This window comes from Falco biarmicus, chromosome 14 (genome assembly GCF_023638135.1).
Source record: "Falco biarmicus isolate bFalBia1 chromosome 14, bFalBia1.pri, whole genome shotgun sequence".
Lineage (NCBI taxonomy): Eukaryota > Metazoa > Chordata > Aves > Falconiformes > Falconidae > Falco > Falco biarmicus.
The window spans coordinates 16,496,802-16,520,352 of record NC_079301.1 but is presented as its reverse complement, the minus strand read 5'-3'; the positions used below and the strand labels follow the sequence as shown (position 1 = coordinate 16,520,352).

The following is a 23,551-nucleotide window of genomic DNA, read 5'->3' as shown; positions in this document are numbered from 1 at the left end:
CTTTCACAGGAAAAAAACCCCACCAGCACTCCAGAATCTCTAAGGAAACCTGTGCCCCTGCAAGAGCCTGGCTTTCTCACACAGCTCTAAAATGGCACGCTCAGCTCTCTGGTTTTTGGAGGAACACAAGCCGATGGGTGCTGTGGTGGTCACGGTGAGTGACTCTCCACCCAACCGGTCATGGTGAGGAAGGCAGCAGGCCTCTGCAGCGTGCCATGACGGGAACCAGGCAGGAGGAACGGGCCCCACTGGAAGCAGTGCTGGTATCATACTCCTCACCCTCTGTGTTTGGCTGGGGGCAATGAGGCAAGAAAGTCTCAGTCCTGCAGCGTTTTGACTTCTGCAAGCCCTGCAGAAGGCTCTGCAGGCTGTGACGAGAGAAGGCAGGCGAGCGGTGGCCTTCTCTGCCTTTCACCCTCTGTCGAAAGAGGAATTAGCGCTGTCATCCCAGCCACCGCTTCGTTAACAGAGCCAAGCTGCTGCCTGCATCTGCGCAAGCCAGGCTGGCTTGCAGCCGTGGCAGCTCCGCGCTGAGGCAGTGGGCACAGGCACTTTGTAACAGTGAAAACCTGCTTGCTAACAAGTGGCAGCACCACGGCGGTGCCCTTCCAAATGTCTGTGCAGTCATTTGGCTTTTGGTGAACTGTTGTGGTGTTTGAAATGGGAACAGTTTGCATGGCTTTCTGTGAGGTCCTCGATGAGCAGGCTGGTCTATATACCTGCTTAATAAACCATCGCAGGTTAATGTTAGGGGAGTGATTAAAAAAAGAAATGCCGTTTGAAAACCTGCTATTACTGCAGAGTCCATCATCCCTCCACCCACCCAGGTAAAATCTCATGGTCCCCACTGCGTGCGGGGACCCCCCCGACGTGCACTCCCACGCCCCTTCCCAGCCCTGTGCAGATGCTCCTTGCACTTCTGTCTCTGCCGGGGCCTTAAGCCGGGCACGTTTGGGATTTGCAGTCCATGCCCACAGCCGGAGGGTGCTGGAGGGGTGCGTGGTGCTGCAGCAGAAAGGTGCTGCGCTCCAGCTTGCTGGTGGTGCAGCCGGGCACCATCCAGCACCGCTTGCTCTGCAGGTGGCTTGTTTGGGTGGGCCAGATGGCCGAGAGCAGCACGGGGCGCAGCATGGCTGTCGGGGATAAAACCGCAGTGTATTAGTGGCTAGAGGAGCAAACGTAAATAACTGTATTTGGTTACCTGTTTGCCTGGCCTGTTTCTGGACAGAACCCAGCCTGTGTGCAGGTCTCTGACACTGCCTGCACCGTGTGACTTGAGGCTTTAGACCTAAGGTACTTTTGATAATGAAGTCATTTTGGAGAGCAGAAATTAATCTCCAGGCATGTACAATTTTGTTTCTGCACCTGTGCGAGCTTTTTACTTTACTGAAGGAATAAATTACTTTGTTATCATTAATTTGGGGGGGTGGGGCGTGTTATTTGTGGTGAAGAAAAAAGGTAGTGTAAAAAGAAATTATCTGCAGCTTGTTCATTGTTGCTACTGGCTGATGTGTGAAGCCCAAGACTGGAGAGCGACTCACCAGTTTTCACTCGTCCAGCCTCTGTGAAATGCAGCAGGTACACAGAAGTGATGAGAGAGAAGTGTTTTATTTTCATTTTTTTAAATGCCTTCTTCAGTTTTAGGTCTAAGGAGTCTCATGCAAAACTTACTTACAGGCTGTGCTTACCTGGAATGCAACAAGTTATTTGAATACTTATTTGTATGTACATATGTTTTGCAGAAGTGAGCCTTGAAATGTTAATTTTGCACGGCTTCGTAATGAAGTATCCCTTTGCCAAGATCCTTTACATTAAGAAGTGGTTACATTACAGCCTTCTTGCTGTCTCCCTGCAGCATTCCAGTGTGTTTCCAGCCTCCACTCCTTCTGGCCTCTCCGATGACCCCCAGTCAGTGTCGCCGTCTCCCAGCTATATGTGGTCCTCTAATGCGCCACCTCGTTACTCACCACCGTATTTTCCACCTTTTGAAAAGCCACCGCCTTATACGCCATAAAGAATGTGGGAAAGAAGAAAAAAATATTTGCCATTGAAATAATTGTGAACATTTTGTATTTATATTTTACTGTGGTAGGGAGCAGAAGGATAGATACAGAAGGTAATTGCAAATACAAATATTAGACTGGACTGTTCTTTCTTGCGAGACTTACTTCAAAGGTTTAACAACAGAATATGAGGAAGGGGACATACTACTGATGTTTTGCAATGTCAGTGAGTAGCAGGTGACCTAAATTCCAACCTCTTTGTGTTACCGCAAGGTTCATGTAGTCCTGGGTTTTTAATAAAGCGATACAACACAGATGATAGATTCTGGTCTGCCTTACTCCACCTTGTGCCAAGCTGAAGTAAGGGTAGCCAAGATCAATAGTTGCCAGAGAGCATCAGTCTGTTTAAGGTGAGGGTGCTTGCAGACAACTCGATTTGACACTTGTTTTATTTGGCCTTGAGGCTCCAGTTGCTGGGATTTCTGGGGGCTGTAGAACCTAGCTCACATCATGTGTTGGTTACAGCCTACACACTGGAAAAATCTTGAGGGGAATGACAACAGTGTCTCAAACTTTAACACTAATGAGAAGAGATTAACATCATAGGATATTTTCATGTATGTCTAGCAAAACAATTGGAATATTGTTTTTTTAAGGGGCTAAGCTTTAACAGGCAAGCTGTTTCTATTTCAGGATGATTCTTAAGATAGAAGGTGAAATGGAGTTGTCTCTCTCTGAATTCTGTGTAAGTAATGCTGAAGTCAAATAGTTTGGGTGGTTGCACTGCCTAAATCTTCCTTGTATTCCTATCAAGAGCATCAGGAACTGTCCACAAGTCACTGAAACAGTGCAGTGAAAATATTTTTTTCCCTTCTGTTTGGTTGAGAAATTTTTTTTTTTAGCTTGTGCTTTTAACTTTTTTAATGGACTGAGTCATCACACTGAATAAGCACTGTTTTAGTAGCTGTATTATGGGCTGCACATAAGGAATATCCACTAGTAGCTCTCCAAGATGTAAGTCTCACACGGATACAATTCAACACCTTGTAATATAGGATGAAACTGATAGGAATTTGCAATTATTGTTGTGACTTTCATTTAATCTCCAGCTGATGACTGTGCTGATTGATCTAGATTCCAACAGATTTTGCATGCATCCTGCATAACAAAAGAAGGTCAGCTTTGTTACACAGCATCCTGTAAAGTGTGGTTCTACTCCAGGAAGTGATTTCAGATGACAGTGTTCAGATCTGAGCTGCTCAGCCTGAGTGTTCTCAACTGCTTACTTCAGGGATAAAAAGAAGGTACTGACATTTTAGCCTTTATTTCCTAAAGATTTCATTTCCTTGGCGTCAGATTGTTGACCCTAATCCTCAGTTGTCTACCTTTACTTTCAGACAAAAAAGGTACCTAAAAGCTAAATCTGGCTTTCAGAATCTAGAAATGGGATATATGCGGGGAGGGGGGAATCCAGTTGGGTTTTAAACTGTGGCATCTCTCTAATTTTAACCTAAAAAAGAAAGAAAGAAATACTGTCAACATGGAAAACAAACACTGAAGTCTAATGTCACTTTTCAAAGTACATCCACACTTTATAACGCTGTTTTTAATCCTATGCATTTGCAAAGCCTGTAGGCTAGGCTATGTGTTAACCTTATTTCCACTGTTAAATACTAATCAGTACATTAATAAGCTAAAGAATGACACTGTTTATCCAGAAGCAAGTGTTAACTTTTCTCCAGTAACAAAGAAAAATAAATGGCTGGAGAAAGGAATACAACTCACAGGATTTAAAGCAGTAGTGTATGCAGAATATATCCTGGTGACATTTTGTTTTACTATAGATTGTTAAAGAGCAGCTTCTATATATTTGCATACTGGAAATAAATTTATATACTAGGGCATCATCCATTTTGTACTACATTTTCCTGAATTAAATCTTGATAGAGATCATGGGCAATTTCAAAATAGACAGTACTTCTGATAAAACTCCCCACAAAACTAGAATCAGAAGGGCACATTAATATCATAAAATATTTTATTGCTGCATCTTTGATATAAAAGCTAACAGTCCTGTCCCACTTCTGACAAACAAACTCTACCATTTGTGCCTGTCAACTAAATAGGGCTAGAAGGACTAGGGGACACTACAGGACAGGACTAAGAAACTCATGAGAATGTGACTTGGTGGCAGATAAATAATTAGGAAATTACTGTGTCATTGGTTTTGAGTTGACAAATACTAAACTTAGGAAATTATCCAAATTATCTTTTTTTTTTCTTGTAAGGTATATTTAAGCAAAAATTACATTGCTGCTTTAAATTCACTATAAAAGGACAAGTCCATCTTCACATTTAAAAAATTACCGGTGGGATTTTCTGTTGAATTACCTGTTTCCTTCTGCTTGATCAAAACTAAGCGTTTAATGTAAATGCAACATTCTGCACTGTATTCATCATTTCTTATGAGAATGTCAAGATTGTGACTCATATGTACCCTTTTATTACTTTACCAAAGTTAAATAAAATTGTGTGACTTTTGTAAACATTTATAAATTGCATTTCACATTTTAGCAACTTCACTGTTTTACAAGCATCTTTAATGTTAGTTGATGAATCCCAGTATAATAGCACCGTTTAAAAAAAACCCAACAGTGGCAACACAAAAAAGCGTGCCAAAAAAATGTATTTTGCTATAATGCAAACCGGTGTTTCTACCAGGATTAGCTAGAGACACTTTTTTTTTTTTTTTTTAGATTGTTTGTAAAAGCCCCAAATGCCCCCCCACTTTGTAATTCTGCAGTTCTACCCACGCAGTGGGGTGTCCTGACTTCAATCACTGTAAAGTCGTATTACTGCTGATTTTTTGCTTAACACTGAGTCGAATAATCCAGCCAGTGCAGCATCAGTGTCTCCTTTACTTACTTTCATGTTGCCTAGATTACTCTGGGTTTAATTGGGCCTATAAGAAAGATGGGAAAAGAAAGACTTTTATTAGGGCCTGTAGCAATAGGACAAGGGGTAATAGTTTTAAACTGAAAGAGGGTGCGTTTAGATGAGATATTAGGAAGAACTTCACTGTGAGGGCAGCGAGGCGCTGGCACAGGTTGCCCAGAGCAGCTGTGGCTGCCCCATCCCTGGCAGTGTCCAAGGCCAGGCTGGATGGGGCTTGGAGCAGCCTGGGCTGGTGGAAGGTGTCCCTGCCCATGGCAGGGGGCTGGAACTAGATGGGCTTCAAGGTCCCTTCCAACCCAAACCATTCTATGGTTCTATAACTCTGTCCTACTAATGCCAGCTGCTCCTTGATATTAGCAGAAGTAGGTGGAAGCCCTAAGCCAAGGAGATAAAAGCATCTAAAACATCATTTGGTACCTTACTTATTAAATTGCATTCCTTACCTGCAAGAAGTCTGCATAAAGTAACTCATTTTCTCCATGTTAGCCACAGTTCACTAACAATCTAACTCTTCCAAATCGTAACTAGTCAGCAACCTGGTAAGAGAAGGTGCCCTAACCATGAGTTAGCTGAAATGCATTGCACTGGTCACTGGGTGTGTTTTTCTTGATTTCTAGCTCATTTGCAGTGATGGTAGTAGTCAGACAGACTGTTCATCTGCCTATTCTGAGAGTAAGCATGCATCATAACAGTCAGCTTACGATACACAGGGGAGTTTTTCAGCTAATTTGTTTTCTTGGAAAGTGCTCAACCAGAAGAAAACCACCCAACAAACAAACAAACAAAACAAAAAAATAGAAAAAAACAAAGTCCCAAATACAAACACACACACACACAGAGCCCCCAGGGGTTCCCTACTGTTCCCAAAGACCTGGAAAGGGAAATTATGTGAACTGTTGCTAATGTAACACATTAGACTGTAGAAGCTGAGTTGTCATTAGAAAGAAACATGCTACACCCATCTTTAGAATTAAACATTTTTATTTTTGCCATAGAAAGCTCTAAGAACTAATATCAAGTATTGATTAATGAAAAGTAGAACACAACTTTTAAAAGTATGTTAAGGAAAGACTGTACAACTATATACATTAAAGATGTGGCAAAAGTGATAAATGCTTCACATGGAACAATTCCTAGGCAATAGCTGTAGAACTCCATGTTCAATGTATATAGTCATCAGCTTCTGCATCTTTTTATAAGCTGCATGCCTTAACATTACAAAATAAATAAGCAGTCAATTGTTGTCTCAATATTTGTTTAATTCACATACTGGAATGCTATGGTATGAGTCCCCAAAGAAACCATACAGTGAGGATGCAGCCACCGTTATCATACTTTGCAGCAGATCCATTGTTCTTATATGCATATAAATGACTGTGAGGTTTGCTACCATACTCTGTTAAAATTTTTACTTTTTATATAAATGCTTTTTCAGATTCAATCATTTTCTTCCATTACCCCAAAGCCAATTTCTCAATATTTACATAAGATTTTTCATTAAGTTAAACTGGAAGGTAAGTGTTTACAAAAACAAACAAAAAATCAAATATATGTGCAATAGCCAGAAATCTAAATATAAAAGCTCATAGCCCCATAAAAAGTTTTAAACGAATGGATTTAACACGTTTCCAAACCAATAAATACAGGTAGTGAAATTAAAAAAATGTTTTACATGACCTCTGCACTTTGGATATCAAAAATCACTTCCAAGGAAAACTGAAGACCCTGAGACACATGCAAGCAAGCACGAGTCTTCTAGCAAAAATAGTTACAAAGCCCTAATTTTCCAGTTTTCCTCAAAAAAAAAAAAAAAAAAGAAAAAAAAAAGATACCTTTAGTAGGCACAGTTCAATTTAAGGTCTTAAATATATCAGCAGCAAATATTGATAGCCATTATATTTAGCTATTACTGAATGTACACTTTGCAGTGTATGCTTACTTCCATATGTGTCACATCAATAACAAAAATAACATTGTATTTTTTTCTCATCAAAAAGTTCAGGAAGTCTCAATATAGCACTCACCCAGGTGTGTCAGAGCTACCTGTGCCAATACAGGCCATCAGCACTTACATCTTGGGATGATTACGTTTGACTACTGAAATGCCATCTCAGATAACATCCAACCTGTAACATCTGAAAGCATACCCCATTATATTCAAAGGGGTCTGCAATATGACCTGAAAATAATCATGTCTATCATCTTCTTGTCCTACAAAACAGAGGTGCTGAGCATTACATGAATAAGGTAAACAAATCCTCCTCTTTTTCCCATCGTTACTCATACAGATTTCTGGTACCCTTTTTTATAGTTCAAGTTGCATTTGAACCATTTACCATTTAAATGTCTTTCTGTCTAGAGCATCATATGTCTAAAACCTTAACTTTCAAGGTCACAGGATCAAGATGCTTGCTTAAAACGTGAACAAGAAAAAACTTTCAACTGTCATTTAAGCAATGAAAGGTTACGATAACTAATACTATGCACAACAATCTTTCTCAGTCATCTTCTAGAACTTGAGTTGCTTTCCTATTACCATTTACAAAAACTCAACAAGTCACTAAATCTGAAATGTTAAACTATGACTCCAGTAAACAGCTGTTTGTTTTTCTCAGTCTGTTTCCTATTCAAGTTGGACATCTAATTCATCTTCTAAGTGCCTAAACATGTACCAACTGCAAGGAGAAAAAAAGGACAATGTAATAAACCCAAAACTGAAAATGTATGACAACCACCACAGAGAAATGATATTTTGGATTATGGTGGATGGAGGGTATTTTTTTGATTGTTGGTTTAGTCCTCATGTTTCCACACCTTATAAACAGGGAAGGCGGGGGCGGGGGGGAATATCCAAATCCCTGTTTTACTTAAATATCTAACCAAACAGGCATTACAAGATCCTCAGCAGTCTGTGCTAAATCAACACAACACATAGATAATTTCATAGTTTTTGGAAGTATATGCCAAAGCCTTCAGCTAAAAAGTATTACTTTTATCATCAGTATTAATTTTTTAAAAAATACCAGACTGAAGCCCTTTTGAAGAGCAAAAAATAAGAACAGCACTTTATTCCAAACTAACTACTGGCATCTTTTCTAGTGGTAAACACCCAACATTATTCCTCAAGCTCTGAAAAGGCAAAATTATCTCCTCATTAAGCGTTCTAAGCTTCTTCACTATTGAGCTTCATAGGTTTCGGGGCGGGGGGGGGGGGGGGGGGGGCTGTCCCATAGTAAAAGAGTAAAATATGATGGTCCAGTCACTGAATATTCATACTCTGCTCACCACGCTGCCAAGTATAAATAAAGTTTGTTAGCCCTCACTGAATATCTCTTGTTGACAAGACTATTTGCATGATGACAGATGATTCATAGCGCTCATAAGCAGAACTAAGATGCTAGCTCAAAAATACACTACTCCAAACTACTGAATCAGTTATTTTGGACCCTTGCAGTAATGCGCTGTTCACAAAAATAAACTTAAGTTGTGGGATGTTTTCTTTTAATGGTTCCATATTCAAGTGACTACAACGAAAAATCTGTTTCCTTGGTTAACATCTAAACAGAATCCAGCATTAAAGTGCCAACATAAAAGAAAAGGTTTACATAGTGCGGGTACAGAAACACCTCAATTACTTTAGAAGAAAGATTTCTAGCTCTTTAGAAGAAATTGTACCTTTTCAAGCTACAAATCCCCACGTTTTGATCAAAATTAACATACCAGAAAACACTGCCAGCTTCTTAGAAATGTCTCGCTTCCTATGCAAGTAACCTTTCAGATTAATTGCTTCCACAAATCACTTGCAGCTACTAATGATCCATTGTAAATGCTACCATTTGATGACTTGGTAGAACAAGTTAACTTGTTTTCACTTTAACATTTGATTTTACAATGATTTTAACAGTTCATTTAAAACAGCTGCGATATTCAGCTGCACTGAATCCTTTTTCCAGCATTTAATGTATTTCAGTAAGATTCCGGTATTACAAACTCAAATTCAGTACTTCCCTCTGATGGATTTTGTTTAAAAATTGCTTCATTTCCCTGTGGAATGAAAATGTCATCCCAGGTAATTTGTTTGGCTGGAGTGTTAGATGTTGTTCCTTCAGTACCATCCTTCCCTGTGCCAACACGATAAACAATTCCACCCTCGTTTATTACCGGTATACTGCTTGAGTGATTAGCAATGTACGCATACTGTCTGATCTGCAAAGACCTGCAAGGATGCAATCGATAAAGCTTGGTGTCTCCAGAAGGGTCTTGGCTATGAACTGATCTTATGTGGGAGGCCGTAATTTGGTAGTTGATGAACGATTTCCCACATGCCAAGCACTGATACCTTCGCTCACCGGTGTGGTGAATCTCATGCTTTGTACGGTATTCTGCAAGAGGAAACACTTTGTCACAGTATCGACATGGATACTTCTTCTCCCAGGAGTGAACGTTAAAATGTCTCCGTAAACTCGTCAGACAGGCATACGATCTCTTACACACAATACAAATGTAGTAGACTCTTCCATCCACTATGAGCTCGTAATGGTCATCGTGCTTTACTTTCATGCGCTTCCTGTTTGGAGAATCACCACCAGATGTTCTGGGCGTTTCATCAGGCTTGGCTTCACCTTCCTCAGAATCACCCTTCACAGGAATGACTATGTCGTACGTATCCTCACCGATATTTGCATAAACCTTACAGCCTGTGGATAAGCCTTCGATTTCAGTTGCTGTATCTAATGTTATGATTTTCTGCCCTTCCACCGCTGGCTTTGATGCTATACCTGAACCCAACTCCTTGTTGTTTCCGGTAAGGACATCTGAGATTTTTATTTTAAATTCTCCAGGTTTAGAAGATGGCTCTTGTGAACATGTTACAACCTGCTTTTTCTGTACACCTGATCCTTCTGTGGTTGCTGCCTTGGGTGTAGAAGGTTGCTGAACCAAATTGCTACTGCTCACTGAATCAGGACTAGAGGAGCTAATGATGGCGACATCATCTTCAACAACCTCTTCATCATCAACAGCAGTTGTTTCCACTTCAGTTAAGGAGCCATTATTAGATGGCTGCTGGTTCTCCTCAACTAAATTAATTGTAGGGGTCACATGTGTTTGATGCGAGGAGCTGGCACTGAGTGATGAGTTAAGCAGAGGCTTATTTAGCACAATGATACTAGGAGTCAAATGCTGCGGTGCCGCAGAGACAAGCGATGCGGTGCTCGATTGCATTTGGGTTGGGCTAAGCTGACTGGCACAAGAAGTGAGTTTTTGAGCTGCTGTGATGCTTGTCAAATGGGGAGAGCCACCGCTGCCACACGATTTTTGGTCAGAAACTCCAGCCAGACTTGGGCAAGGCTGGTTCTGGGTTGCAGCATTTGTATCTTTAGTACATTCTTTTGGGGGAACAATCTCAGAGCAAAAAATTACATCATCATCCTCATCATCTGAATCGCTCACCGTAATTTTTGTAGTCTCATATTCTATGCCACGTAAGGAGAATGACTGTGTTATAACCGGCATCCCATCCATTACCTCTTGACTCTCTGGCCTTATTACTGGTACTTGTGTTTGAGCGTCCTTTTGACCAGGACTGGAAGTTGAAGCTTCGGAAGCACCACCTTTGACCTCGCTTGGCATGTCTTTTCCTTCAGATGGAGGTACACCCAGATCAGCTATGAATTTAATACCAAGCTGTTGCCCTGATTTAATGAGTTCATCAAGTAAATCTGATCGAATGCTGATTATTTTGGAACTATAAATATAGTTAAGAATTTCTGAAAAAATTTCTGCTCTTACAAAGCTCAGTTCAACCACCTGCCCAGCCTCTGAGAAAAGGTGGTGAAAGTAAGTGCTGGAGGCTGAGAGGATGTTTCTGTGAGCTCGAAATTTGCGGTCCTCCACGATGACAGTAACATCACAAAAAAGTCCGTGGCCACGTTGTTCGTTCAAAGACTGAAGGAGCACGCTAGAATATTGTGCGTCTGTTGCAGAAATCAGGTTTTTCCCCTCCATTCCTACAAAGAGAAAGTAAAAGGCATCAAATTAGTAAAAATACAGCTTTACGGTTTTAACTGCACAACGTTCCCACATCTGTTTATTCCTTCTTCTGAAAAAAGGAGATACAAATCTGAGACTGTATTCATAAGCTTACAAGCTGTAGAAGGAGATACAAATCTGAGATTGTATTCATAAGCTTACAAGCTGTAGCACTCTGCAAATCTTACTGTTATTTTTCCCTTTACCTTCTACACAAGGCATGTGAACTTCTGAATACATCCTCCATCCTTACCAGGTGAGCAACAGAGAAAGAACCGCTTGTCCAATTCAACAGCAAGTAAGGTAAATTTGAGAACCAGGGTGCAAGATGTGGGTCCCTCAAAAGGCTTTAAACATAATTTGATATTTACTTTAATATTCCACAAATTGTTGTGAGAAAGCCTGGGTTATTTATGGGCCAGACAACAAAACCTGTGTACCTATATATTACCAGCCGACTGAGGGTAATGCCGATGCTATTGACAGACTTCATTTCCTGGCCCAGAAAAATAAACTTTTAAGGTTTTTTTACACACATACCCCTCCATATACTTGCAAGCTTGCTTTGTGTTTGGAACCAAGACGCTAAGGCAACACGGTAAAAAAGATCTGTAAAGTCAAACTGCTGTGATCTGTTGGCACTTCCAAGTCGAAGCACCCAACAAGCGGCAAAAAAACATCAAAACCCACCGACAGCGAGTTTAAGGGTTTATGGGTTTTTTTCCCCCTCGTAAAACTTTGTTTCCTGCCGGGAGGGCAGGATGTGCCGAGGAGGCCGCGGCCCACGCCCGCCGAGCCCCCCCTCCCCGCCCGCCGAGCCCCCCCGCCCGGCCACGGCCCCCAGCGCTTCTCCGGCCGCCCCGGCCCGCCGCCCCGCGGAAGTTTACCATGAAAGCGGGCGCTGCCAGCCCGGAGGGCACCGTCGTGGGGGCGGCGGGCGGGCGGGCGGGCGCCGGGGGCCGCCTCACGCAGCCGGAGCGGCGGCGGCGCTGACAGGCGGCGGGCCCCGGGAGCGGCCCAGCAGCGGCGGCCGGAGGTGACGGGCGGCCCCTCCGCCGCCTTCCCGCAGCCAGGCCGTGCCCGCCGCCGCCGCTTCCTGCTGGTGGCGAGGCGAACGGGGCCGGCCCGCCGCGGCGGCGGGGCGGGGGGGGGGGGGGGGGAAGGCAGCCCGCGGCGCGGAGGGGGAGGGCGAGGGCCCGCGTTACCTGCGCTCCCGCCGCCCTTCCCGCACAACAGGCATCGGCGGCCGCCGCCGCTTCCCGGACTCGGGCGCCGCCCCCGCTGCGCGGCCGCCAGGGGGCGCTGCCCCGCGCCGCTCTGCCCCTGCGGGCCGCCACGCTCCGCCCGAGCGCTCTCGTCACCCTTCGGCTCCCCGACCGAACGGCCTCGGGACCCTTCGGGCGCGCTCGGGGCCGGAAGCGCGGCGGGGCGGCCCTCCCGCCGCCTGAAGCGGGGCCCGAGGCTGGGCCGGGGGGGGCGCGCTGCGGCGGTGCCTGGCGGGGGCTCCCCCCGTGGCGCCCCGGCTGCGGTACCGGTGCGGCGGGCTGAGGCCGTTGGCGGCTCTCAGCAGTCCCGGGAGGCCGCCTGGGGCCGCCGCCACTCGTGTGGTCGCCGCCAGGTGCGCCGAAGGCCGGTGGCAGGCCCCGAGGCCCCGCCTGTTGGGAATCCCAGAGGGATCCCTCTGGGGAGGCTCTGCACCTTGCCCCGGTCCCCGGCCCTGCTCCACTGAAGGCCTTGGGCAGCCGAGGGCCTTGCTCCAGCCTTGCCGGAGCCTGCCTGGCGGCCAGCTGTCACGCTCTCGGTGCCCGGGTGAAGCCCCCAGCCAGCCCCCCGACACCCACCCTGTGACTTACCGTGCTGGGCAAGGCTGTGGAGGTGTGCTGGCAGCAGCTTACTTCCCGCTGCAGCTTATCTCCTTCCCGGGGTCAGAGAGCAGGCTGCCAGTGCTCTGCCAAGCCCTGATGCAGCTGACACCTCCGCCCTGCTGGGAGGAAATCCCCTGTAACCTAAACCTGAACACCCACGCTTGCAGTGCAGGATCATTTATTTTGTATTCTTTGCACCACAGTGGCACGTGTTGGACTCCGCTAGGAGCTGTGCAGACGTATGTCCTTTGACAAAATGCAGGTCTTGGCACATTTGACGTGGTCATCAAAGTGACACATCTACAATACGGTCTCTTGGAAACTGTCGCTGTTCGTGAATTCTCAAAGAGCACCAAGATCATAAAAGATATTTTTCATCTTCAGTTACTGATCTGTGCTCTTTTTTTTTTTTTTTTTTTTCTTCCCCCCCACTCTATGCATTTTGTGGACTTGAACCACAGGGGTTCTTGATATTTCTCAAGATTCAAAAACTGCTAAGAACAAATGTCCTTCTATCAAGTTCAACCAAAAATATTAACAGGCCACAATCACCAGCACAAATGACTGCAATCCCTCACTGCATACATCAGCAACAAAATGGTCCTGCCTAGGTTTATGATCTCTTCTAGAAAAAAAATCACCTGCCATGCTCCCTGTATTTGTATAGCTAGTAGCAGAAGTGCCTTTTTAAAGCGAGCCTTCAGATCTAAATTGTTACAAAGCTGGTTTCTGTTTATTTATAGGTTTTTCCAGAGAGTTGAGTGAAGAAGAATAAATAGTAGAAAAGAATAATCAGGGGAAAAGGTAAGCTTTTCTTCCTTATATAACTTTTCAGTTAAATTTTCTCCTTTGATACAGGTTCTTAGTCGGTTTTATGCAGCAGGTTATATTAAATAAAAATACTGTAATTGTTTTAATTCTTAATGTATAATCCAGTGTTCTTTTTTCTCCTCCAAAAATGTCTGTTGGTCCAATTAAACCATTTCTTAGCCTTTCGCTTTAAGGAGTTTTCTTCTCCTCAATGCCTATCTCATTTCTAAGTAACTAACAGGAAAATCTACAGATAAAGATGAGCACTGATTTGGAAGGAGCCCTGCTCCTGTATCATCACAATTTCTCAAAAATCAGGTTTAAACTGCTTACCCTTAAGCACAGAAATGCTGGTCTAATTTTTTTTTTAAAAAAAAGATGGTCTAATTGTGAGAGTTGCACCATCTCCTTTACTTTTACCTTTTTGCAGAAACTTCTCTCTCTCTGGCAATTTCTTATATCAGATAGAAAATCTGAACCCCGCTGTCACCTTGCCCTGGTCAGGGCACAGCTACTGCTTTGACCAGCTTAATTTTATTAAAGCTGCCATTCAGTCCTCCTGCACCTGAATGCAGAATTTCAGCGTATTTTTTTGTCTAGCATGCCCCTCAGTTTTTATTGTTGTTTTTTTTCTCTTTTATATTTACATAATCCTAGAAAGTATTTGGTGATTTGACTCACATAAAAACTTACATAGTGACAAATTAAAAGAACCATTTTATCTAGGATATTGACAAGAAACATCTAGAACATAGAACGAAATGTGACATTCTTGGAACTGAAAAAATAAATAAGAGACACAATAGCAACTTTTATTTCAATGCATAGAAGTTATAAAAAAATTTAGAATAGAGGCTCTGAAAAACCTAAGTATAAATTTAAAGAAGTAATGTGTAGGCTTTTGCAAAAAGACAAAAAAAATACACAATTCAGTGACAAGTTTTCAGCTAGGCAATTTGAAGAGCTCTCATCTTTTTTAAAAATACAGCTTATGGGAACAGAAAATTCTTCTAAAGACTTGACAAATCTGAGACACAAAGAAGCATTCTCTGTCATGAGAAAATGTATTTTACATTAAAATAAATTTGATAAACAGGACAGGAATTTCCCCTTAGGGCCTTCGGTAAAATCAAAATTCAACAGTTATCCTAGCTAAGACTACTTTTAGAGACAGAAATATTATTCCACTGTGGAATTTAAAATGAAACACCACTACTTCCAAAGGACTCTAAAATACTAATTTCCACCATTCACATTTTGAGGAATTTTCAAAGAGTATTTTTCCTGTCAATCCCATATAAAACCTTATATAACTGAATTTAAAGTCCAGTGATACGTTTTATTGACATTAGCAGTTGCTGTAGATGCTGTTACATACTGTATATATGTGCATTGTGTAACCTGTGTATAAAAATACTTCAAATCACTTTACAATATTAAGTCGTGGAGGTGCAGAGTGCTCCCGAGAAGTAGATGTTTTAGTCACCGTTTTGCCAAGACAGACCCTGGGTTGCAGACACAAGTGGCCTTATCATGAGAGCTGCCTCAGCACCACCGAAGGCTGGCAGCCAGCTGTGCCAAGCACTGCAGCGCTCAGTGCCTCTGAACCCCCCTGACCGTCCGCCTCTCAGCCAGCCCGAGTCAGCACACAGCAAACCCAGACTCCAGTCCACAGCACGCTACCGCTGGCCGCATTTCAGGGCCTTCCACCCCTTTTCTGGGGCAGCCCCAAGCCCTGGCTGGGGGGGATCCCAGGGGAGAAGCTGGGGAGGACCATGTGCCCTCATGAAGGCCTCAGGGGTACATTTACTTGCCACATGGACAGGTCCCTACTTTACATGTCTGGCCCAGCAGCTTCCATCTTTCTCACGGGTTGATGGTATGACCTCCTGTAACCAGTGCTGGGACTACATAGTGGCCTGGACTTCTTCCTGGGGACATCTGACTTCACATACCACAGGGGTAAATGAACGTGGGCAGCCTGCGAGGAGAGCGTGGACACAGTCTGCTAAGTCTCAGGATCACTTTAGGTTTCAGGTTCTTCCTGAGACTGGAAGTTCAGAGAGGCAAAGTCACTGAGCCAGCTGGCAAAAATGCAGCCACTGCAGGCTGCCAGCTGTCTCATTCAGATGACCCTACCACCAATCAAAACAAGTCTTTTAAAAGACAGCCCTATCTAGTTTAATTAGACAAGCAGTACTCCCTGACATCAAAATATTCACAAAGCTCCACAGGAGAGAGATACCAGGCTGTCCTTGGACAGACACAGGGTACGGTAACGCTACACATATGCAAACCTTTGGCAGCATCTTTTCCATCCCCATTCTGCATGTGGTCACATGCACCCAAAATAATACACAATTCAAATAAGCTTCCTCCTTACAGATATTTTTTTAAATGGGCTTATGATAGGTTAGGGAATTAAAGTAGTGTTTCATTTGTAAAAAAGAGGGCTGACATACGATGCCTTTTCTAGACAGCATATGCCCCGTTTATGCCGAGCTCGCAGGAGCCTAGTGATATCACACCGCATTTCCCAGGTCAGAGCAGAAATTCGGTTGTTTTTTTAAGCAAGCACCACCGGAGGGTGCTCAGACCTGGCAGCCTGAAGAGGAAGGACGCTCACAGAAGGACAGTGAGCGCCTTATCTTAGCACAGGATTTGTACAATTTTAACCCCAAATCGCTGCTGTTCCAGGTGCTCCTTACATGCTGCCGCCGAGGCCGGCGGCCGGGGCCGCGACAGGCCGCTCTGGGAGGGGCCGTTTGTTTTTTTAATCTTCAAAAAAGCGGCCGCGAAGGTGCCGGGCGGCGCCGGGCCCCGGTGCCCGGGGAAGGGGGAAGCCCCGGCGCCCGCAGCCCGGCGGGGAGGTGAGCGACGGAGCCGCCCCGGCGGCGGGAGGCAGGGGTGGGCCGTGAGCTGTCCGCCGGGCAGTGCTGCTCCCGGGCCGCCCTGGACAGCTCCCGGCCGCCACCCGGCGCCGGGCTCCCCGCCGCTGCCCGCCTCGCTGCTCCCCCCCGGCCCCCGGAGCGCGGCCCCCGCGCCGACTTACCTGGCGCCGCCGCTGTCCGCACGTCCATGCTGCCGGCCGGAGCCCAGCCGGCCGCCGCGGGGCTCCCCCACCGCCGGCAGCACAAAGGGAGCCGCCGCCGGGAACGCCGCTGCCGGGAACGCCGCCGCCGCGGCGCCGTGTTGCCGCACGGGCGGGTGGGGCGGTGCGCCCGCGGGCGGGGTCGGCCCGCTCCCGCCCCGCCGCCCGCCCCCGCCCGGCCGGGAGGGCGCCGGAAGCCGCGCGCCGCCCGGAAGTGGCTCATCCGCCGCCGCCGCCGCCATGGCGCCGGCGTCGCGTTCGCGCAGCCCGCCCGCCGCCAGCCCCGAGCGCCGCGGCCGCCGGTCCCGGTCCCGGTCGCGCTCCCGTGAGCGCAACGGCCTGAAGCGCCCGAGCCACCGACGGAGCCGCAGCTGGTCCCGCTCCCGCGAGCGCACCCCCGGCGGGCCGCGCTCCGCCGCGCACCACGGCCACCACCACGGCAAGGCCTGGCCCGAGTACTACGAGAAGGAGAAGGAGGAGATCCTGCGGCAGAGGCGAGCGCCCGCCCGGGCTGGCCCGGCCCGGGGCTTCCCGTGGGGCCTGTCGTGCCCGTTCCTCCCCGCCGCTCGGAGGAACCGGCGCTCCCGGGGCGCCCAGAGCAGGAACCGGGACAGTGGTTCCCGGGGCGGGGGTGGCCGGGCCTGTTGCTGTGCGGGGCCTTTCAGGGCCTGGCGGCGCGTTGCGTTAACCCCTTCGGCCTTCCCTGGCGGCGGGCACGGCGTGAGGCGTTCCCCGCGGTTGTACTGGCAGGCCGGGGCGCCCGGGCGGGCCGGGGCTGGGCCGGGCTGGGCTGACACCCCGTCCTCCGCAGCGGGCTGGGCTGGGAGGGTGCTGACACCCCTTACCCGCCCATCTGCAGCATACGGAGCTTTGCTGCTGGCTGCTTGTTCTCCTTACTGTGGCTGCTGTAGGCAATTAGAAGTGGGAACAGGTATCAGACTTCAGATGTTTACCTGCTGGGTGTAGCACCTGGGCTTCAGCGAAGGTGTTTTCCGTTACAGGAGACTCAATGAGAGAGAGAGAATTGGAGAACTGGGGGCACCTGAAGTCTGGGGACTGTCACCAAAGGTTCCTGACCCCGAGTAAGGCATATCTTCTTTCCTTCCGTTTTTTATGATATGGATTGTATGTCAGTTTAACTTAAAAAAAGTCTTAGCCCTACTCTGGTCCCTTTGCCACAATTCATGTGTCGGTTCATTTCTGAATCAACATAATGAGATTATTAGTTTTCTTTTTTCCCCCCAAATAATTCTATCATACGGATTATGAGAGAGATGATTTATTGTAGATCAGGTGGCCTTCATGTTGCGGTTCTGAAAGCAGCTCCCATGCTGCAAATTAGCTGTTTAATAATTACTCTATTGCAAGTATTGACTCAAAATCTGCAAGCATGTGCCTTTGATCTTGAATATTACAAAATAGATTTTAAATAGCAAACTTTTATTTTTATTCAGTTCCGATGAGCATACACCAGTAGAAGATGAAGAGGCAAAATCCAAGAGTAGTTCTTCAGATTCCAGCTCAGAAGGTATTTTGGTTTGCTTACACAGCTTGTTTTAAAAATGGGATGCTACCAAGTCTAGAACCCACTGTTGTTGCTTGCAAGAGGTTCACTGACTTTGATAGGTGGAAGTGAGCGTGGTGGACTCCAGTTCAAAGGAGAGCGTTGTTTTGGAAAGGTCGGGAAATGCATATGGAGCTAGATGATCTTTGTTCTCCAATGTTATCTTTTTAAAACATTTAGAGGAAAAAAAGAAAAAGAAGAAGAAAAGAAAGAAGAAAAAGCGGAAGGCATCCAAAAGAAAAAGCAGAAAACATTCTGAGGACAGCGACAGCGAGTCAGAGTCTGAGCAGAACTCCAGCGGTAAGAAACGAGGGTTTCAGCTAATGTGCGTGGTGCAAGAACTCTCCTTCTCTCCTCTGAACACAAAGTGGTGCTTCTGGCTTTTGTTGCACGCTTGCAGTGTTCTGAAATTACAGAGCTGCAGCATCAGTCTGTTCTTTTCTTTCACCATCTTGCTGGGTTTGTAGTGCCTTTTCCTTGAGTGCTTGTGGTCTGGCCTCAGGAAATAGGGTTTCTGAATTTAGCATCCGTTGAGCATCTTGTGCCAGAGGTATGTTTAGTACGTTCTCATACCGAACAATACTGCAGGTAGGTTTCTACTAATACTTCTCAGTATTATTTGGTACCTAGACAAATCGCATCTGAGAAACTCTGTAGCGTGGCATTCTGGTGGAGGCAGTTAGTTATTCACAGTGCAGTAAACTACTTAGTTATAACTATTCATCTCCTTTTGCTAATTATACATACTTTCATTTTTCAGATGAAGATAAAAAGAAAAGCAAGAAGAAGAAAAAGAAGAACAGAAAGTAAGTTTCCAGGTAGTCGTGTGTAATTCTCCCTGCTTTTAACTAGAGGGAAGTACCACTTCCTTAGCAGGTAGTGAGGAAGGCTGAGCACTCTTGTGATTAGGGCTGTAAATGCTGTCAAATAATCTTAATTTGACAGATCTTATTTAAATCTACAGAATATGCAGCATAGAAGACTTGATGCAAAAATAAGGAGCCACTTTCTAACGCTATATGAAAGGCTTAACAGAGTATATATTGTCTTTGTTTTGTTGTAAGGCGTTTTCTATGAAGCAACAATCTATATGCAGACAGCTGGTCTTCCTGTAGGTGGAATTTGCCTTCAGAAACTAATTACCTGAGTATGATTTCCAGCACTTTCTTTCATCTTAGATTTTGGTAAATAGCATGTCTGTCTTTGACTTTATCACAGGAAGAAGTATAAGAAAAAGAAAAATAAAAGAAGCAGGAAGGAATCCAGTGATTCAAGTAGTGAGGATTCTGATGATGAAACGTTTCAAGGGGAAGATCTCTGGATTGAGAGGTCAAGTAGGTTCACCTGACTTTAAACTTGGGTTGAAACTTCTTGATGTCCTTTTCATGAATTCTTTGTTAGGTGTTGCTGACCTGCGTAACTGTTCTGATAACAATGAGCACAACATTAATCTTCCTTGTTATTTGATTGTTGCAGAAAATACAGAAGCTGATAGCTTGATTGGACCAGAAGCCCCCAAAACTCATGCATCTCAGGATGATAGGCCTTTGAAGTGAGTAGCCAGCTCTAACAATACTTTGATTGCATCAAGTAAACCAAGCCTGAAAGTTACAGTTCAGAAGGGCTGTTATAACAGTGTACATGCATCAGAGAAATGCTGTGCCAGAAACTCAGACAGAAGTAGTAGTGGTGCTAGCCTGAATTGAGGTAGGAAAGTCTGGTTTATGTGTGTTAACCTTGATTTCTAGAAAATCAATTGTAAGATGTCTATTCTAATGCTCTGCGGTATTGTGACTTTATAGTGTCTTCATTCCTGTGTAATCGGAATGGATTCAACTGGTTATTTAAGATGTTTTTGCTAGTGTTAGCCATAAGGAAGAAATGGAGCAATGTGTGGGAAAGAAAAAGAATGCTTAAAAATGCAGCTGTAGGAAGTAGTGAAGAGGGAAGCTGGATGTTTAGCTTATCTAAATCATGTTCTAGCTCTATATTTGAGACTGATTGAAATCACTGGGATGCTTGTTCGTTTGTTTGTTTAAGCTACGGACATGCCCTCTTGCCTGGTGAAGGTGCAGCCATGGCAGAGTACGTAAAAGCAGGAAAACGTATACCCCGGAGAGGTGAAATCGGCTTGACCAGTGAAGAGATTGCATCGTTTGAGAGCTCTGGTTATGTCATGAGTGGCAGCAGGTATGGTTTTGATGGTGGTAATGGTTCAGTGAAATTTTCAAGAGCTGCTTCCTCTGTTGGCCCATTGGAAGACTGCTTCCAAGCTCTAGATGAAAGCGTGGAGAAGGTGCTCTGTGCGCTTGCAATAATCTGTGCTAAACTCGCTATTGCTATAGACACATGGTGAGTTTTTTAAGGACACTTTCTCCCCAAGAGCAAAAATTCTTTCCAGTTAATAACTTTTAAGTATCTTGTATTCCAAATGAAGAGATGCTTGTGTCAGTCAGGTGGCTCGAAGGTGGTGTGTTTGGACAGCAGAGGTGATGTGCTGGCTCTTCAGTAGGAGACAAATTAAGATGTGAGAGGCTGACTGCACTTTTCTCCGAGTCCAACAGGAATTTCACTTAAATTCTAGGGAGCCAGCAGTTGACACCCTGGGAGTAGGCAGGGCTTCCAGCTGACAGGCTGGGAGCAGACACTCCCAGAAGTCAGTTTCTTGCTCTGCCATGCTCCTTTCTGAGAAAGCTTGTGTGCAGTTTGGATTCCCTAGTGTAGGTATCTTTATTTACAAGCCAGTTGATGGATGGAACCCGTGACAGGGAATTGCATCCCTCTGCCCATGCTGATGTACACAATGTTCTCCCCTGCAGACATCGCCGAATGGAAGCTGTGCGTCTGCGTAAAGAGAACCAGATTTACAGCGCAGATGAAAAGAGAGCTCTGGCATCTTTCAACCAGGAGGAGAGGAGGAAACGAGAGAATAAGATCCTCGCAAGTTTTCGAGAGATGGTCTACAGAAAGACTAAGGGCAAAGAGGAAAAATAATTCTTTATTTGAACTGTACACCAGAGATTCTACTAAGCAGCAGCTAACCTGTTCCAGTCATAATTTGAAAAAAGCTCCAAGTGCTGCAGTGCCTTTCACCCAACAGGGCCAAGCCTCAGGAGTGGATCACTTGTATGAAGGAAATACTTTTGTCAGATTGTCTTGGATGATTTATTCACAGTCTACAGGGAATCCCTGTAAAGTGAAAGGCTACAAGGCAGGGAAGGCAGGAACAGGCAGGGAAGGTTAGAGCTGGCAGTGTTCTGTGCTCACTTTCAATTGGAAAAGCAGGAGGATTCCATGGAAGGACTTTTGTTACCTGATGCTGACAAGTGTGATTTTTCCATTTATTTTGATTAATGAGAGTAGGCTGGCCATCAGAAGCAAGCTACCAGTAACAGCAGCAAAAACGAAGGAACTCCTCGGTTCCTGTTTAAGATCTAAGACTATCCACTTAGGTATTTTTTTTTTTGTAAGTCTTTTAGATACTATTTTTTTTCTCGAAACAGTTGTTTGGTTTGTGGTTCAAACTAGACTTGTAAATAGAAATGAGTTTGTAATTTAATACAGATGGGCTTCAATTAAAGCAAGCAGATTGCCATTGGGGTATAAATAGGAGGGTCTGAGCTTCAATCTGCCAAAGCCCATGGTGGAGAACTACGTTGCTTGCTTCTTTTTCTCCTATGTTATACATAGGTATCAGAGCAGTGGGGTGCAGTGATTGGAACCCCTGGATGTACACAGATGGTAACAAGGATGTGTCTTTTAATTTATTTTCATTTTTTTTGCCTGTGGAATTGTTCTAGATTAAAACCTTATTTTAATTCCTGTGGTACTTTAATTTGGTCTGTTTCAGCAGTATCACAGGCTTTCTTTAAACTCTGTGCTTGGAGGCCTATTCCGGATAGTGCTTCTGTGGTGGTTATCTTTGACTCAACTGCATATTTCCAAACATACTGCGCGTTAGCCACCTTTTTCTCAAATGCTTTTAAAGCCAAAATGTTTTCTAAAGGCTATTTTTTTTTTTTTTTTGGTTCTCCCGAGTCTCTGTGTTGTAGTTCTGGCAGCAGAGATGTCTTGTATATTTGTATAAAGAAAATAAAAGTCCTATAACATTTGCCCTGGAGTTCTTCAGACCTGGTGTTCGCAAACAAGCAAGTCTGGCCCAGTTGCCTCTTCCTGTTTGCGCTCTGGAACCTGGTTCCATCTTGCTATACCCACCACACCTGCAAGGGACCGTTATATAAAGGCAGCTGCCAGGTCAGGCTGTAGTTAATTTTGCACAGATTTAATGCTTTTTATGTATCCACAGAGCAGAAATACTAATAAGGATGAGTCATTCTTTCTTAGTTATGTTTATTTGATTCTCCACAAAATACCAACAGTGCATTGGTGACGGCAAACTGGAGAAAATAAGTCTTTCCATGAGGATTGTTTTATTTTCAATAATGTCCTTAAGCCACTTTTGTCTAAACTGACGCTGTTCTGGCCTGGAAGGTGGAATAAAAAGAGGATAAATAGTATGAATAGTATTGAATCTGAGTTTGGCCAGCTCAGAGCTGGCCTTCATGCACAGGGCAAGTGTATCTGCCAAAAAGAACTGTGTAAGCAGATCTGCTAAAAAGAACACCGCTAGACCTGTGTAAGCCCAGGACAAAGTCATTAGGGACACGGCAGATGTTTATGGGGTGGCTATCCCTGCTTGTGGTGGAGTGGTGAAGCTAATCATAAGCAGAGTCAATTAGTTTTACATAGCAAGGTTTTGACAGGTTTCTCCGCCTCTCTGCTGTTACTGCAAACTAACTTAGATCAAGCTCCTCCCTATTTGTTTTTGGCATGGAGAAGCTTGCTAGAACTTCCCAAATTGTTGGTGATGAAGGAGTAGTGCTATTTACCTGTGATTCAGCCTGCTTGGACTCAAGAGTGAAGAATACCTCCGCAGGCAAGGTCTGCAGGAGAGGAGAGGTGGGGCAGAGTTAACATTCAGGACCTCAAAAAGCAGATGGATTAGGTGAAAGCTACTATCTAGTACTTCAAAATTTCATGGATGAGACTAGTTTTGGTTTAAAGCCTCTGGGAGTAATTTCTTGTGAAGGCAAATGTTACAGTGTTAAGGTTGTGCTACAGTACAAGATTTCTGAGCAGTGGCTATGAGCTGTTGTGCTGGTTTTGGCTGGGGTAGAGTTAATTTTTTTCACAGTAGCTACTATGAGGCTATGGTTTGGATCTGTGCTCGGAA

General features: G+C 44.9%; 3 protein-coding genes across 7 annotated transcripts in view; 2 read left to right on the top strand and 1 right to left on the bottom strand.

Moving 5' to 3' along the window:
* TMEM255A (transmembrane protein 255A) overlaps positions 1 to 4,551 on the top strand; it is a 28,187-nt gene extending 23,636 nt beyond the window's left edge. For both annotated transcript variants that reach the window (XM_056360164.1, XM_056360163.1), the window contains exon 9: positions 1,856 to 4,551. In XM_056360164.1, coding sequence (XP_056216139.1) covers positions 1,856 to 2,014 — 159 coding nt within the window. In that variant the 3' untranslated portion in view covers positions 2,015 to 4,551. The remainder of the gene's footprint in view (positions 1 to 1,855) is intronic.
* A 1,370-nt stretch (positions 4,552 to 5,921) lies between these two features.
* On the bottom strand, positions 5,922 to 16,977 carry ZBTB33 (zinc finger and BTB domain containing 33). 4 transcript variants are annotated; one of them, XM_056360149.1, is made up of 2 exons: positions 16,716 to 16,977; positions 5,922 to 10,966 (listed from the first exon to the last, which is right to left on the bottom strand). In XM_056360149.1, exons 1-2 carry the CDS (start codon positions 16,975 to 16,977, stop codon positions 8,925 to 8,927), a joined length of 2,304 nt encoding a protein of 767 aa, XP_056216124.1. In that variant the 3' UTR covers positions 5,922 to 8,924. The 4 variants fall into 4 exon arrangements, with proteins under 4 accessions (XP_056216124.1, XP_056216126.1, XP_056216125.1 ...); XM_056360151.1 differs by lacking the exon at positions 16,716 to 16,977 and adding an exon at positions 12,842 to 13,259; XM_056360150.1 differs by lacking the exon at positions 16,716 to 16,977 and adding an exon at positions 12,194 to 12,636.
* A 17-nt stretch (positions 16,978 to 16,994) lies between these two features.
* On the top strand, positions 16,995 to 22,661 carry NKAP (NFKB activating protein). Its single transcript, XM_056360159.1, has 9 exons — positions 16,995 to 17,248; positions 17,756 to 17,836; positions 18,209 to 18,282; positions 18,499 to 18,618; positions 19,079 to 19,124; positions 19,537 to 19,652; positions 19,795 to 19,870; positions 20,359 to 20,508; positions 21,138 to 22,661. Exons 1-9 carry the CDS (start codon positions 16,995 to 16,997, stop codon positions 21,310 to 21,312), a joined length of 1,092 nt encoding a protein of 363 aa, XP_056216134.1. The 3' UTR covers positions 21,313 to 22,661.
* The last annotated feature ends 890 nt before the right edge of the window (positions 22,662 to 23,551 follow it).